The sequence below is a fragment of the Heterocephalus glaber genome, unplaced genomic scaffold (genome assembly GCF_053883595.1).
Source record: "Heterocephalus glaber isolate CG9 unplaced genomic scaffold, H.glaber_assembly_v1.0 deba00000738, whole genome shotgun sequence".
NCBI lineage: Eukaryota > Metazoa > Chordata > Mammalia > Rodentia > Bathyergidae > Heterocephalus > Heterocephalus glaber.
The window spans coordinates 15,410,775-15,426,734 of NW_028258161.1; the positions used below are offsets into that span (position 1 = coordinate 15,410,775).

The 15,960-nt window shown below is 41.1% G+C and overlaps 1 protein-coding gene and 1 pseudogene across 9 annotated transcripts in view; one reads left to right on the forward strand and one right to left on the reverse strand.

Moving 5' to 3' along the window:
• Prpf18 (pre-mRNA processing factor 18) overlaps positions 1-15,960 on the forward strand; it is a 47,785-nt gene continuing 31,825 nt past the window's right edge. For 4 of the 9 annotated variants that reach the window (XM_021242059.2, XM_021242057.2, XM_004861773.3 and 1 more), the window contains exons 1-4: positions 1-186; positions 9,670-9,747; positions 9,863-9,889; positions 12,727-12,831. In XM_021242059.2, coding sequence (XP_021097718.1) covers positions 121-186; positions 9,670-9,747; positions 9,863-9,889; positions 12,727-12,831 — 276 coding nt within the window. In that variant the 5' untranslated portion in view covers positions 1-120. Of the gene's footprint in view, positions 187-274; positions 974-9,669; positions 9,748-9,862; positions 9,890-12,726; positions 12,832-15,960 lie in introns of those variants that run through there. The other 5 variants (XM_087206811.1, XM_021242058.2, XM_087206812.1 and 2 more) reach the window with 4 other exon arrangements.
• Positions 3,074-3,546, reverse strand: LOC147829160 (transmembrane protein 50A pseudogene; annotated as a pseudogene).

Here is a 15,960-nt window from a genome sequence, read left to right on the forward strand (position 1 = left end):
TCTCCTCCTCTCGCTGCCCCCGGCTTCCACCGGAAGCGGCGCCCTGTTGGTTGCTGGCTGCCGCTGTGGGGCTTGTGGGGTTTGTACGGGGCTGCGGCGCCGCCGGTCCCGGACAGCGAGATGGACGTGCTGAAGTCGGAGATTCTCCGGAAGCGGCAGCTGGTGGAGGACAGGAACCTGCTGGTGGTGAGCAGCGAGCGAGCGAGCGAGCGAGCGGGCGGGCGGGCGGGCGGGCAGGGCCGCTCCTTCCGCACCGCCGCCGCCGCGGGCCCCGGACCCCTGAGTGTTCGTAGACGTTCCTGGTGATCCCACGGGGATCTTCGTGTTCTGTCTGTCGGCCTTTACCGGGCAGAGGTTAAGCCGAGAGCCTGGAAATGCGTCTGTGCTCGCCGATGCGGAGTAGTTTCTTCTCTGAGTCGTGAAGAGCTCTCGCAGACGTTTTAAAGCTCTCGTCACACGCTTTACTCTTAAAGTCACAGTGTTTGACGCCCGCTGACTTCGTGCGGCTCTGTGAACATCCTCGAAACTTCCGGGGGCCGAGTTCCTCGGGCCAGGACCTCTTTCATGGGCATCGGGCCCTGGCGGTTGCTGTCCTGACGCGGTGATAGTAGGCTCGCTGTGTTTGCGCAGGGTTGGAGGATTCGTCCGACAGGTGTTCAGGTCTGAGGAACTAGTTTGTCAGAATCGTCTGTGACAAGACCACACTCCGCTTAAAAGCAGCGTCGGCTGAGCTGCGCACTTGCTTGCTTTCGGGAAAAGGCTTTATATACATACACTGATGTCCGGTCACACGGGATGCTGGATTTGGTCAAGGATCGGGACTTAGTAAAATTAGTCATTTCACTATGGGTGGAGGATCCCTGGTCCGAAACTCTAAAATCTGAAATGCTCCAAACTCCCAAACTTTCTGAGTGCCAGCATGATGCCACGAGTGGAAAAATCTCACACCTGATCTCAGTGGATTTTTCAAAACGTAAGAACACTAAAAATTTTGGATGAAGTTCTCTTCAAGCTCTGTGTAAAGTGTGTATGAGATATATATGAATTTTGTGTTTAAATCTGAGGAGCAGCCCCTAGATAACCTTTTGTATAGACAAATATTCCAGAATAAAAAAAAAATTGAAATCCAAAACACATCTGGTCCCAAGCATTTTGAGTAAGGGATGCTCAACCTGTACTTCATCAAGGAAATTACTGAGTGACGTACAGTGACAGTGTAGTGCCACTGCTTTGATTCTTACTAAGGCTTTGGCATATCGAACCCGTCCCTTTTTGCAAATGTCGACAAAATGAATAGGCAAATAATGCAGTACTTTAGTATTAAAAATAGTTGTGACTTCATGAGTCCTCAGAAAAGGTCTTAAAGGACCCATAGAAGTCTGGACCAGGCCGGGTTTAGTTCAGTGGGGCCTTGCCTGCCTGGCAAGCACAAGGTCCTGAGTTGAATTCCAGGTACCAGAAAAAAAAAGTATCTGGGGACCACACTTTGATAATATCTGACTTAGATCTTTGCATGTAGTGTATGATTGATGTATATTTTGTAAGTTAGGGTGGTTATGTTGGTAGTTGGAATATTTCATAGTTGTTGAGACCTGAAAAACAATTACAAAAGTAGAGCTAATAGAATGTTATTTAGTTGGCAAGGTGGAGGGCGGGGGTTTGTCCATATTTTTACCTTGATGTTTTTATTTCTACCTCAGGAACTTTTTCTTTGGATGAATGGTTTGGTAATGTGTTTAGAAACTAATATATGTGTTGAAATGCGTAACTGATGTTAGAAAGGGCCAGAGTGCTGAAGTCTTAAGTGCTTTAAAGGGAAAATTGCCTCACAAAATACTGAGCTCACTCTCAGGTTGTACAAAGTGCACATTTGCATAATCAGGTTCTTTGTTATTGAAGTAGGCCAATCTGTAAAAGTGATCAAGTTTTTCAAAATTTTGCTTCTTAATGACTTACCATCATATATAGACTTCCTGAAATGTCTTTCATTTTTTAATTTGCTAGTTGGTTTACTCAGATAATTCAGCCAGAAGATAAGATTAATTTCCTCAATTATAGGGCAGTTTAGACCAACAAAGGACATACATGAAATGGGAATTAAAGTGCTGAAATCCATAGTTTCTGTTCAAAGTAGTCCTCCAGATGTTATGCAATGCCCTTGATACATGCTAATTTAACTCCTAAGGCACCTCAATAAAGGTATTATTACTGCTCTGCAGTGAGGAAACTGAAGCTAAGAGAAGTTACATGCTTTATAGCTTACAAAACTATGGAGCCTGGATTTTTACCCTGGCCTGCCTCACTTCAAAGCCGGCTAGGAGAACTACTACTGATAAGATGTTTGTATTCACGGATGAGCATAGAATTAGTTTTATAGGACTCATGGAAGGATGTATATGATTTGTATTTTCCAAAGTGCTGTCTCATCTGAATTTTACAACTCTAGTGGATAAGACAAGTGTTATTCTCCTATTTTCATGAGTAGGTTTCTTTTCCCAGTCCTGAATAGATCTTCTCTCAGGTCCATCTTGTGGGTGAGTGCTCTTGCGGAATAGAAGAACACATTTATAACTAGATATCATTTCATATTGTATGCATGGAAAGGGAATCTTTTGATTTGCAGCTGTATAGGGTTTTTGTTTTTTATAAAGACAAGAAAATATTTATATTTCATGTAACATTTGATAAAGAAGAGGCCACATTTAAATAAACACATTAAATCTTCAGAGCACTTTCTTTGCAGTTTTGGACCTTAGACCAAATACACTGATGAATCCATAATTTCTTCCATAATTTACTTTTACTTTTACAGATTGTACCATAATAACACTTGACAGAAGTTACTCATGTGAAACAGTTTCCTTTAACACTGTATAAGTTAACTAGGTGCATACCACAAGAGATTTTGTTGCTGTTGCTTATTACACAGGGAATTCTCATGATTTTAGCTTTATACAACTTGAAGCTGAGACTACATTCAGAAATAAGTTTAGAAAATGGCATTACAAAAGACTGGGAATTCGTGGTAAAAACCCCCACACAGGGCTGCCAGGCTGTAGGAAATTTGCTATTTTCACTGCCACAAGTCTTTGGAGTGGCCAAACTTCGGAGTGGCCAGTCCTCCAAAAAATATGAAGGCATTCTGGAAAAATCCAGCAATTCCAGGATATACTATGGGTTTTTCCTTAGCAACATATCCCCAAACAGAGTCCACATGGATGCGATCAGAGATCCAAAGGCCAGCAGGAAACCAAGGAACAGCCAAATATGAGCACCTGTTTGACCCAGACAACCTTCACTGTACCTATCATCCTGGACTTTTCCATTCACTGCTGCATTAATCATTAGGAAGGCTGTGGTTGGCCTAACACCACAGGCGTGGTATGAGTGGTTGAACTCTTCCATACTGGGATAAATAACAGCTGCATTCATGATAACCCACCAGCCTGTGAAAAACAACACCATTGCCATGGAAGCAGTGGTATTGCACTTTCCCCCCAAATCATTGCATTCTGAGCATCTCATACCTGCTAGAAATCCAGACATTTTTTTCAGGTCGTCCAGCCCTGGCTGAGTAATAGGTCCGGCGCCTGGTGTCGTGCCGTGGGGCACCCTGCAGCTGTATAATTTTATACAGGATCAGTTACCTTCTAGTTTTTATCTTTCTACATCATAGTGTCCATCAGTAACTTTCAAACTTTTTTCACTGCCCCATCCATAGTAAGAAATATATTTTTTACATCTTGATCTGAGATGTAAAAAATATTTTCATGAAATAATTCTTTCCATACTGTGAATGATTCTATCATGATTTTTTTTTTTTTTTGCTTGAGTCCATCTTTTATTTTTTTAAAAATGCTGGTTAGGAATCAATAAATTTTCATTATCCCATCTTGTAGCTCGAAAAGAGTTGTCTATATATTAATTGCTCTCTTGGAAGAACCACCTTTGGTCATTTCAAGTGGTGTCCCAGCTTTTTGTTGCTAATCTATGATAATTGAAATAATATTTAGCTTGTGAATACCTCTCTGTCAAACTGTGGAGGGACTTTCAAAATATCTTCCTATCACCTGTCCCCAAATACCCTTCCTGCCTGGTAGGACTGCTCTGAAATAAGATGTCGTGTCTGCATTGCTAGAATGCCAGTGCTTTGTAGCCCCTTGTTGGTGAATCTTTGTTTAAAGCCAACCCTCCCTTAGGTGGAAACCCTGGCTGTTCTAGGAACCCAGTGGGGAGCAAGTACTCAGTTTTACTAGTTGTAGGTACAAGGATCAGTTCTGTGGAGAATTTTGACTCCCCCATCCAGTTTATTGAGTGTTTTTTTCTGTGCAAGATAATACACTATGCCCAGAACATTACAAAGAAACGTTCGGAGCTGGGGATTTAGCTCAGTGGTGCCACTGCCTGCCTTGCAAGTGCAAGGTCCTGAGTTTGATCCCCAGTACCCAAAAAAAAAAGAAAGAAAAAAATGTTTGATCCTTTTCTTAAGGAACAAGCCTTTAGTTTTACAGAGAAAATAGACTCCAACAGGCATGGAATTCCTTAACTCTTTCCCTGTTAAAATGGATGAGATAATAATTATATCTTGGGTGAAACCTTTCATCTACAATTTGGATTGTAATTCATCCTTTTTAGCATCATCAGGAACCTGAGTATCAGTTATCCCTTTTCCCCTTGTTTCTTTAGTCTACTGGCTTAGCCCCATCACCAAGGAAGCATACGGGTGCCTCTCCCACCTTTATTTTTTAATTATTATTATTTTTTTTGGTACTGGGGATCGAACTCGGGTCCTTGCACTTGCACAGCAGACAGTGAAACCACTGAGCTAAATCCCTGGCCCTCCTCTCCCACCTTTAAAAAGGTGTGTGTGTCTGTGTGCATGCATGCGTGTGTGCATGTGTGCATGTATCCTGTCCCTTTTATTTGTAGCCAGCTTCTAGAGTGAGTTCTAGTATCCACTGTCTGGTTCCTTAGCCTGCTGCAGTCTGGCTCCTGGCTACATTATTCCACTGATTCTGCTGTAATCGGGGACACCAGTGACCCGCACGTCACACTCATCTGAAGATGTTTGACGCTGTTGACCTGTCCTCTTCGGTTCATGCTTCCTCTTTTCTCTGTCTGAAAGTTGTATATTTTTATGATAATCAGTTACCATTTTGGTTGGGAGCTTAAATAGAGCCTTTGGGTAGATGTCAGAGTATCTATTGGTGCCTTGAAGTTTTAATATGAAGTTTAGCATGTCTGTTTATGGCCCCTTCCCTGTTCGTGATGTTATTGAAGGGTCTTTAGACTCAGAGGCCCAGGAGTGATCATGTGTGTTCTGGGGATTGCCAAGTCTCTGTACCATTTTTCTCTCAGTGTTCCAGCCCTAGAGAACCTTTTTCATCTTTCTGGTTCTTTGAACTTGCCTTTCTTCACATCTGTTCATCCCTTGGCACAGTGTGCTATATGTAATCCTCTCCATTTCCTGTTTCTCAATAGTAGTCAATGAGTTGTTTTTTGGGGTTTTTTGGTACTGGGGATTGAACTCGGGTCCTTGCGCTTGCACAGCAAGCGGCGAAACCACTAAGCTAAATCCCCGGCCCTCAATGAGTTTTTTAGTAGTCAAAAGTTTTTTACTGTAATGGGGAAAATAAACAGTTGTAGGGAGATTTTTGCTGTGTTGATACCATATTTTGACATCTTCTGCGAAATAGATTTTTTTCCTTAATATTTTTCTATGAAAATTTTCAAACATACAGAGTGCTTAAAAGAATTACACAGTGAACATTCACATGTAATTGACGTTTTACTGTATTTATCACCTAACTCTCCACCTGTCCCTTCTCCTGGCCAGTCGCCAGTCTGTCCGGCAATGCAGAAGCTGCGTTTACTGCAGGATGGTCACACCAGGCAGGACACCAGGACGGGTGACAGTGCATTTCTAGCTTTCATACCGTTTTGCTGGAGAGGTGAGCACAAGGTGAATATGGACTGCTTTAGCTGCCACAGAAGAACATTAAAAGCTGGAGCAGCATTTGAAGTGACTGAAGATGAAGCTGCTTGTCTGAAACAGCAGACCACATAAACAAGGGTTTTGTTTGCAGGTAGGGTAATGAGAACTATTCCCTGACTGTTTTGCGTCTCAGATCAGGTTGCCAGCATCAGTGTGCTTTACCCCTAACAGCTGGCATGCGCATCCTTCTCTAGAATCAGTGTTGGTTTGTATCTCTTGTGTGTATGCAAAGGTTTGCATATGACACGTACCTTGTGTTTACTGTTGAGTGAGTTTTGACAAATGTATACAACTGTGTAACTCTGTCTACATCAAGTTGTATGGTAGTATGCTGGGTGATCATACACACTTGTAACCCCAGCTACTCAAGAGGCTGAGGCAGGAGGATTGCAAGTTCAAGGCCGGCCCGGGCTATATACCAAAGTGTTCAAGGCTAGCCTCAGCTATAGAGTGAGACCCTCTCTCAAACAAACACACAAGAAAGCTTGGGGATGTAGTTCAGCGTGACGCCTTGGGTATAATCTGCAGTACCACCACCAAAATATAAGTGATCATAGTACAGTATCCTTGCTCTACTTTCCAGTCATTTCCTGTTCTGTCACCCCCAGAAGCAGCCACTATTTTTTTTTTACTTTTTTCAGTCTCAATTTTACCTGCTCCAGAACTTCACATAAATAGGATTATACCATGTAGTCTCATTGGAGCTTTGTTTGATCAGAAGAATATTTTGAGTTTTACCCATTTTGCTGTGTGTAGCAGGTGTGTGTCCTTTTATTGTTGTTTGTCCTTTGTTACCTGAACAGAGCCAGTTTGCTCTTGTGATGAGCACCTGGGCTTTTTCTAGGATTTGGCTGTTATGATGAGCAAAGATTCTGGGAACCTTTGGGGATAGTCTTCCGCTTTCATTTTCCTCTGGGGTTTCTGGGTCCTGGTGTACCTGTGTGGAGTGTCCTAAAGTGCCCTCCCCGTTTTCTAAAGCAGCTGTACCCTGTCTTACACCTGTCAGCAACGTGAGAGTCCCTTGCTCTGCATCCTTGCCAGGGACTGTGGCCTCCTCTGTAGTGTGCAGGCATCTCATTGGGGGTGGAATTTGCACCTTGCTGATAATTAGTGAGGTTAAGCCATTTCTTGTGCTTCGTGGCTATTTGTACATCTTTGTGAACCATTAACATTGGTTGTTTCTTGCTTATTAAGTTGAAGGAAATCTTTGTATATCCTGTGTACCAGTCCTTTTGTCAGATGCGTGTTTTGTGACTGTGATCTTCCAGATGATGGGTTATCTATTCGTTCTTTTTTTGGTACCGGGGATCGAACTTGGGTCCTTGTGCTTGCGTAGCAGGCGGCGAAACCACTGAGCTAAATCCCCGGCCCCTATTCATTCTCTTTCTTGATAGTGTCTTTTGAGGAGCAGAAGCATTTAATTTTGACCAAGCTCTCTGTCAGTTTTTTATGGTTATCATTTTCTGTGTCCTGTCTGGGAATATCAAATACAGAGTATAATCAGTTGAAAACAGTTTGGTGGATGCTTAAAACGTAAGCTAACACCTCCCATATGATCGGCCTTTAGGCTTCTAAATACTTACTTGAGTAAATTACAAAGATACTCTCTTATATTATCTTCAGAAAATTTATTTTTTTATAAAAAATTGGGAGTTTAAAAAAATTTGGGGTCAGTTTTTTTGTGATATGGGGTGTGGGTTATAAAGTCAGATAAAACAATACCGCCACCACTACTACTTTTTATTTTTCTTTTTTCCCTCTCCCTCTCTTACTATCTTTTTCTGAAAGTCTTGAACATACACAGAGATAGAAATGTGTAATAAACCCCTGTGTACCCTTCCCCTAACATATGTAATGGTAAAATAAAGACGTTATTATATTACTAAAACATGCTCACACCCAACAAAGCTAAAATTACTTTGGTAATTTCATCAAGTTACCATTCCTATATCCTTGAATTAAAGTATGTGCATATATGTGTTATGTGTTTTTACACTTGTTTTGTTCAGATGAAATCCAAACAGAATTGACTGATTTCATTTGCTTGTTATGACTATTGGTTTCTTTCTTTCTTCTTTTTTTTTTTTTGGTACTGGGGACCTTGCACTTGTGAGGCAGGCATCAGAACTACTGAGCTAAATCTCCGGCCTAATGATTTCTTTTTAATGGAGAACATTTTCATCCTCCATCTTCTCCTCTTTCTCCATGCATTTCCTTGCTGGAGAAAGTGGGAACCAGTTTTGTACAAAGTCCTGTTTTGGTTTGGTTGCTTCCTGTTGTTGCCATTTAGCTTGTTCTCCTGGTCCAGTGGTGTCGAACTCAGGGCCTGTGTGCCGCAGCAGCTGTCTGTGTCACTGAGAGCCCTAGAAGGTTGGTCAGAAGAGTACTTCCTGCGGCATCGCATAGGAGCTGTTTTACCTTTCACTAATGCTAGCCTTGATCAGCGGGTGTAGTGTTGGCAGCCTGAGCTTCCCACTGTCACCATCAGACCTTCTCATCGTGCCAGCATCCATTGCTGGTCATTGCCGGGGTAAATGAGCCGTGGACTGGGAGGTGCTTTTACATACTGTACACATGTTCAGGTGTTACTGGGGCTCTGCCGTGGTTACACACAGTGGGGTAGAGTTCTCAGTGGAGTAGTGTGGCAGGGGCAGAACTGAAGGCCTCACTTCACAGTAAGGGTCTGTGCGCGACCAGCAGCTTTTTACTGCGGTAGATTTAGAGCTCTTAGCATCAAATCACATGCCTTTGATCCTTCAAGGCCATTTCACGTCTAAATTATTATTTAAGAATTGATTGATATACTAAGATTCCAAGTGATAAAGAATTTAGACATACTCTTGGACTCTAGTTAATGAGATATCAGAGGTTGGCTACATATACTATAATTTGTGTTTGTTTTACATTAAGAGAGAATAATTAAAGCATCACAGTTTATGTGGTTCATGATGAATCCATTTGTAGAAATTATTGTTAAGCTTGAACATTTAAAAATGAGCATTTGAAAAATACTGTGTTGGTTTCTTCTCATTGCTGTTGGACACAACTACTCGAGTCGTGGTTTAAGAAAAGTACCTCATGGGCCAGGGATTTAGCTCAGTGGTTCTGCCACCTGCCTCGCAAGTACAAGGTCCTGAGTTCGATCCCTGGTACCAAAAAAAAAAAAAGAAAAGAAAAGTACCTCACATCTCTGCCTGTGGCAGGTGCGAGCCCCAGGCAGCCTGGAGTCCGGCTGTGGTCTGGTGCTCCGCTCTGCTCACTCTGGTTCTCACTCATGGTGGGAAGCAGCTGCTGTGTCGTTCCCCCCCCCCCCCCCCCCACTGCCCTGGAAGGGAAAGCACAATGGGAGGCTGGGGCCGCTACCTGTCTTTGCCCAGCACTGGGGGCAGAGAAGAGAAGGGGCCAGATGTGGGGCATGGGGCCATCTGTACCCAAGTGGTGGGGGTCTGCGGCCTGGGCGGCCCTGCAGTGGGGCAGGTCTGTGACAGGCAGAGAGACCTGCGTGTCACCCCTCAGCTCTCTCAGTCCCAGCTCAACCCTCTCTGGAGGAGGGGTGGCTCCTACAGAGAAACATGAGTTCTTGAAAAACTGAAGTGTTTCTAAAAGCACTTGATTACAATGGAACATGAAAATTTTCTCAAGGATATGTTATTAACTTATTTTTTCTTTAATAGGAAAATAAAAAATATTTCAAACGTAGTGAACTTGCAAAAAAAGAAGAGGAAGCATATTTTGAAAGATGTGGCTATAAGGTATGAATGTTACAGCTTTTACGTGGATTTGTTCATTTCTGAGTTTAAATTTATACAGTTGTTGTAAATGACAAAACTATTGATCTCTGTTCAATTTATCAATGTTATGTATTAGCCTGTAAGTGAGAAGCCACCTGGAGAGGTATGAGTTTTTGTTTTTGCTTTTTTAAAAAATAATTTTTGAATTCAGGAAAATACATGCATGACTTTTGGCTTGGAATGGTTTGGCTTTTGTGGACAGCATGAAGTGGCTTGAGATGAAAGCTTGAATTTTTTTATGCAAGTCCTGGATCTGATGCTGTCTTCTTTCCTCTCCTCCACCTCTCCCAATAAAACATTCTGTCTTCAAAGAGTACAAACATCCAGCAGTGGTCACTCGTCCCCTGCTTTCTCCCGCATATTTAAAGCCAGAATTTTACGTTTGCATTGTTAGTAATTCCTTCTGGGCCCTATTAGAGCAATTCTCCTACACATACCCCCACCTATGCTCGTCTGCTTTTGTCATAATAAGGTGCGGCTTTCCAGATACTGCCTAGTCTACTGGACAGAAAAACAAACACATTAGAAACAGATGACACATCTAAAAGCTCTGCTTGTCTATTTTAGAAGGATAACTGAAATTATCTTTGAGATTACCTAGTTGATGATGTCCTGGGTTTTTATTGGGAGGGGTTAAAGGTTACGAGGTGGAGAAGTTATGTTTAAGTTAAAAGAAGATGAATCATTTTAACTCACAGTTAAGAGGTTCTTTTGAAATACTTTTGCTAACTCGAATTTGAAATCAACGTTTTGCTTGTGAAAGGTCAATATTAAGTAATACTCTTGTGCATGTACTAGGGAAAATTGCAGAAATTAATCTGTGACAGTGTTTCTGAGGAAGCATGAGGAATGCAAATGGTCCGTACATGCATTTGGCTTTACTTTGTAGCATTGGGGAAGGCAAGAATTAAAGAAAAATGTCGTTATATTTCTGGTAGGCTTTTTAAATACGAAAGTTTATATTTGTACTTTGATATTTTTTCCATAAAGATATTGATTTTATTGGCTTCTAGTTCAGGAAATTAAAATAAGTTTATGTAAATAACCATTGTGTAGATACTTAGAAGACTTCTTATTTTTTTCCCAGTTCCCTTTCTTCTCTGTTTTATTCCCCAGTTTAGCTCTTCATAGTGTTTTTCTTAGTTTGTCTAGTGGCAGGAGTAATTCTGGGTGCATGTGTGTGTGTGACAGACAGTGACACTGAGAATTGAACCCAGGGAGTGCTGAGCTACATCCTGTCCTTTTTATTTCATCTTGAGACATAATCTTCCTAAGTTGCCTAGCAGGCCTTGAACTTAACAACCCTTCTGCCTCAGCCTCCTGAGTAGCTGAGTTTATAAGTGTGTGCCACTGCTCCCCACTAGAATTGTTGTTTTTTGCTCCCCAACATTGCCTTGCTCAAGTTTGACCTAGAGTAAGAATCAGTACCATAAATGAATCTCTTGACTTGTATTCTCAGTTCTCTAGATTTGAACCTTTTCAACTTTTTAATAAGGTAGGAAAGTGCAACATGGGAGCAGTTTTGCTGTGTGTCCACTGTCTGGTGATGTGGGGCCCTTGTTGCTTTATGAAGGAAAGCATTGGCACAGATTAAGGACTGTGATAATACTGCTTGGAACTTTGTGTCCAGCTGACAGTCTCTTAGATCTTTTCCCAGAGCTGTTAACTACCTTTATAAAATTAAAAACGCTTCTCTTGACGTTCTGGGGAAATAACCTGTGTGTGTGTGTGTGTGTGTGTGTGTGTGTGCTTACACAAAGCACAGGTGTTTCTTTCTAAAACTGTTTTTAATACTTCCTTCTTGGTGGCAGTGACGATGTCCTGTGCATTGCTTTTGTTCCTTCCTGGGTACTAGTTACTATTTTTTGTTGGTTTGTTTGTTTGGTACCGGAGATCGAACTCGGGTCCTTGCGCTTGCGCAGCAGGCGGCGAAACCACTGAGCTAAATCCCCAGCCCACTAGTTACTATTTTTAAGGCTCAGTGCTGATTTGACTTGCGGAAATATGAAAATTTTCCCTTAATTTTACCTCAGTGTCAGTTGGATATGGTAAATATAGCCTTTAAACATAAAGTACAGAATCATGAGTTACATAATTTTTATCCCGTAGTTTCTTTAACTGAATGTGAGCTTTTTCTTGATGTCGACCTTCTTTTAATGTTCCTTTGACTGTTAGCCACTTGCAGCATTTCAGGTGTGCCTTGGGCAGATGAGAAAGCAGCGTCTTTTCACAGACCACGCGAGTTTATAAATTGCAACTTTGTCAGAAGATTTGAGAAACTAGAGAAGCAGTTTCTCCCCCACAGGTTCACGTGGGCAGGAATGCCTGCTCTTTCCTTGGGTGCAAAGAGGGGGAATTTTTCATGATTTTTCTGCAAGATTTGTAGTTCAGTTTGTGGGCTGCACAGCATTGGGAGTTTTTCTGCTGGCACGGTAGTGACTTCTCCAACATTGCAGTACCTTTCAGTAAGAAAAAGGAAACAACTAGAGCTTAAAGCTTCACAGATTTTTGTGGGAAAGCAGTTCTTTTCTCTAGTTTTCATTTTAAAGCTGAGCAGCAGTCAGTCCAGTCAAATAATTTCCAGAGGAGAAGCAAGCAGTTTTGAAGAAAAGACCAAACACCTTCAGAATCTGGGAGAAAGGGAGTGAGATTTTGGTGCTTTTGAGTTTGGATTTTGGAAACCATACAGTCAGTTATGTCACTCTTTGCAGCAAGAACTCTGTCTCCTGTGTGCATGCTTTCTACTTGCGATGCTCCTGAAGTGATGTTTGAGACACTCCTAAGAGCATGCACATTTATTAGGAGCTTTTCCCTCAGAGGAATGTTTAGAAAACCTTCTGTGTTTAAACATGTTTAATTTCCACGAATAACTAAGGTGATAGGACAAATATTAACTACATTTTATAAGCTGAATATTATTTATTTTGGCTATTAATATAGATACAGCCAAAAGAGGAGGACCAGAAACCACTAACTTCATCAAATCCAGTATTAGAACTTGAACTGGCAGAGGAAAAATTACCCATGACTCTTTCTAGGCAAGAGGTGAGTTCATATATGAGTGTTTTGTGGGAGGAAAGAAAAATGTCCCCAGTGTATAATTTTTGTGTCATTATTTCCTGTATAAGATGGCCTGTGCACCTAAGACAGTTTTCTTCATGAGATTCTAAATTAATCTCTGCTTCTTTTCTTTCCTTTTTTTGGGGGGTGGGGTTGGGGTTTTTTTTTGGTACTGGGGATTGAACTCGGGTCCTTGCGCTTGCGCAGCAGACAGCGAAACCACTGAGCTACATCCCCGGCCCTTCCGCATCTTTTCTTGATAGTATCATTTTACTTTTTAAAAACAATATATCATAAACCTTGATATGCATATAAGTTCTAAATATAATTAAATTCATGTATCCTAAATATAAATTATTATATCTAGATTATTTTAAATAATATTTTGCTACTTACCTTTCTCTTCCTTATTTACTTACATGTCTTTCCAGAGTAAAACAGAGAGCTGCACACTGTTTAGTGGCAGTGTAACTTCCTGTTGTGTACTTGCACCTTAATAATTTTTTGGGGGGTTACCAGGGATCGAACTCAGGACCTTTCACCTGTGAGGCAGGCAATGGCACCACTGAGCTAAATCCCTGGCCCGACCCTTTTATTGATTTGTCATTCGCATGTCTGTGTGTTAAAGATGCCAACCAGTACTTCAGATGTGCATATTTTTACCAGTGTGCCCTTTGTTTCTGACATGCATGTTTTACATTTTTCCATGATCGTATTGAACATCGTGTGTTTGATCTTGGATGCTATGCTTTAAACATTTTACCAAACCCAAGGAGTTAAAAATATGTTAGTATTTTCCCCTGCCTTTATGAACTCTTTCTTTATATGGTTTTTCTTTATGTTTTGATTAATTTCATATCTAAAATGAACATGTATTAATTGCAAAATTAGAGAAATTTAAAATCTTGTGTCACATATTTTAAAATTTTACTAAAATATTTGTATTAGAAAAAAAGTTCATCTATTAGAATTTGCTTTATATACCTGCCTTTAAACATTGTAAAGTTTGGATTAAAAGGCAAAATACGTTTAAGAAGTTGATCTTATGAGTTCAATATTGTGAATCGTTGTTACTGGTAACAGTTGAATATCCTGTAACGTTGGTAGGGGGTAGTTTCTCCCCTCACTTACGGAAGGTGTGTTGACAGTAAGAGAGGACTCGGAGGCGTAAGTTTTCACTCATGACCCTTTTGCTTTCTTTGTCACCTTCTTTGGTATCTGTTTCTGTATTTAAAAATTAGAATAATAGAATTCTCATATTATTTTGAGTTCAGATTGTTATTATCTTGCCTTAAAGCTGAACCATTGTCATATAATCCCACATAGATGAGAGCTAGCCATTAAACTGATACATGGGAAAGCATTACATCATTCTTGTAACTCAGTTTAAGGTACTGTATTAATAGCCTCGATTTTTTTTTTTTTTTTTGGTCCTGGGGATCAAACTTAGGATCTTGTGCTTGTGAGGCAGGCACAGTGTCACTGGGCTAAATGCCAAGCCTTGAATTTTGAGCAGTATTTTGACGTACTAACTGCACAAATTCTCCCTCTCTCCTTCCCTCCCTGTTCTTTCAATTTTTGATTGGCTCTCAGTCATTTAATCATCCTCAGTCTGTGAGTCAGTCCTGAGCGTGATCTGTGCGTGTTGTGTACATGCCTGGTTGTGGGTAGGGATGAATGTTGGCACTAGAAGTACAGCATGTAGACCAGAAGACTGGGCCGTTTGTACTTCTCACAGATGAACACACTTGCGGTATTACTCTTTGGCTCTATGTTCCACATTTTTAGGTTGGATGTTGCACAAGAAACCTCTCAGAGGAATGATGACTCTAGAAGCTTCCACATGAAAATTAGGTGAAGGCATTTGGAAACTTAGCCTGAGAAGAATTATAGAGATGCTTTTTAAAAAGCCCATTGAAGACAGTCCTAATTGGGGGAAAGCATTGAATGTTCTCTGTGGTGACACAGAGTGAAAGGAGAAAAGAGCAGAAATCCCAGGGAGGTGGATTTCAGCACTGAGAAGCAAGACGTACCTGTGCAAAAGTGGGATAGGTGTTTCATAAAGAGATGTGGTGCCTGTTACTTACCAGACAGGGACGTAGCTCAGTGGCCCTGCGCCTGCCTGGCAAGCTCAAGGTCCTGAGTTTGACTCCTGGTACCAGAACAACAGCTTAGCAGACAGGAGCCTGTCAGGGACATTTTCAGGTCATTTCTACATGGATTGGAGGTAGTACTAGAGGACCTTTTGCATTTCCTTCTTAATCCCAAGCCACTATTAATCCAAGGGGGATGGACCTTCCAGATAGTTCTTATTTTTAAAAAATTTGGTCCAACCTTAATTTTCATAATTATGTTTTTTGTTTCAAAGAGAATATAAAATGACTATACCATGTACATAAAAAAACGTATAAAATATTGCAACATAGTGGATAATTAACAAAACAGACACCCATATAACCACCACCCAGGTCATGAAATCCAGTCCGCACCTCCAGAGCCTTGCAGATGCCCACTTCATCTAACTCCCTTTCCCTTCCAGGGAATGAGGTTTGGGTTTCACTGCGCTCTTGCAGTGCCTGCTCCTCATTGTGGTCACGGAGTCATCAGCTGACTCCAAAGTTTATCTTCCTTCTTTAAATACATACTATCCTTGGCTCCACTTAGTGTTGTCATTCTGCCTAGTGTGTATCCTGCTGCATGGATTGACCTACCTGAAACAGGCAGCTGAAGGACCTGAATTAGATGTGGTCATAATACAGCGTTATCTATTTATGGGAAATTAAGGAAAACCAAGCAGAACTTATTTTAGCATCAACATTTCAAGACAAGTATTTGGTCACCTAAAATGATGTGTTACCATGAGGGATAGCAGTTGTCTTTCTCTGCTTTTTTAAATGAGACCGAGCAGTTATAATTATGTAAAATGAGGGCCCTATTGTGTCTTTAGGAGGTTTTATGTGCTCGTGTATGTGTCTTACAAAAACATAGATGCTTTGTATTAGGGGCTCGCTTTAGCTTTGAATTGTAGATTTGTGCCACTTTCAGTAATAACAGCCATTCAATCAAAATTTTAACAGTGACATCTGAGTCAGACTTTTAACTAAAGTATTTTCT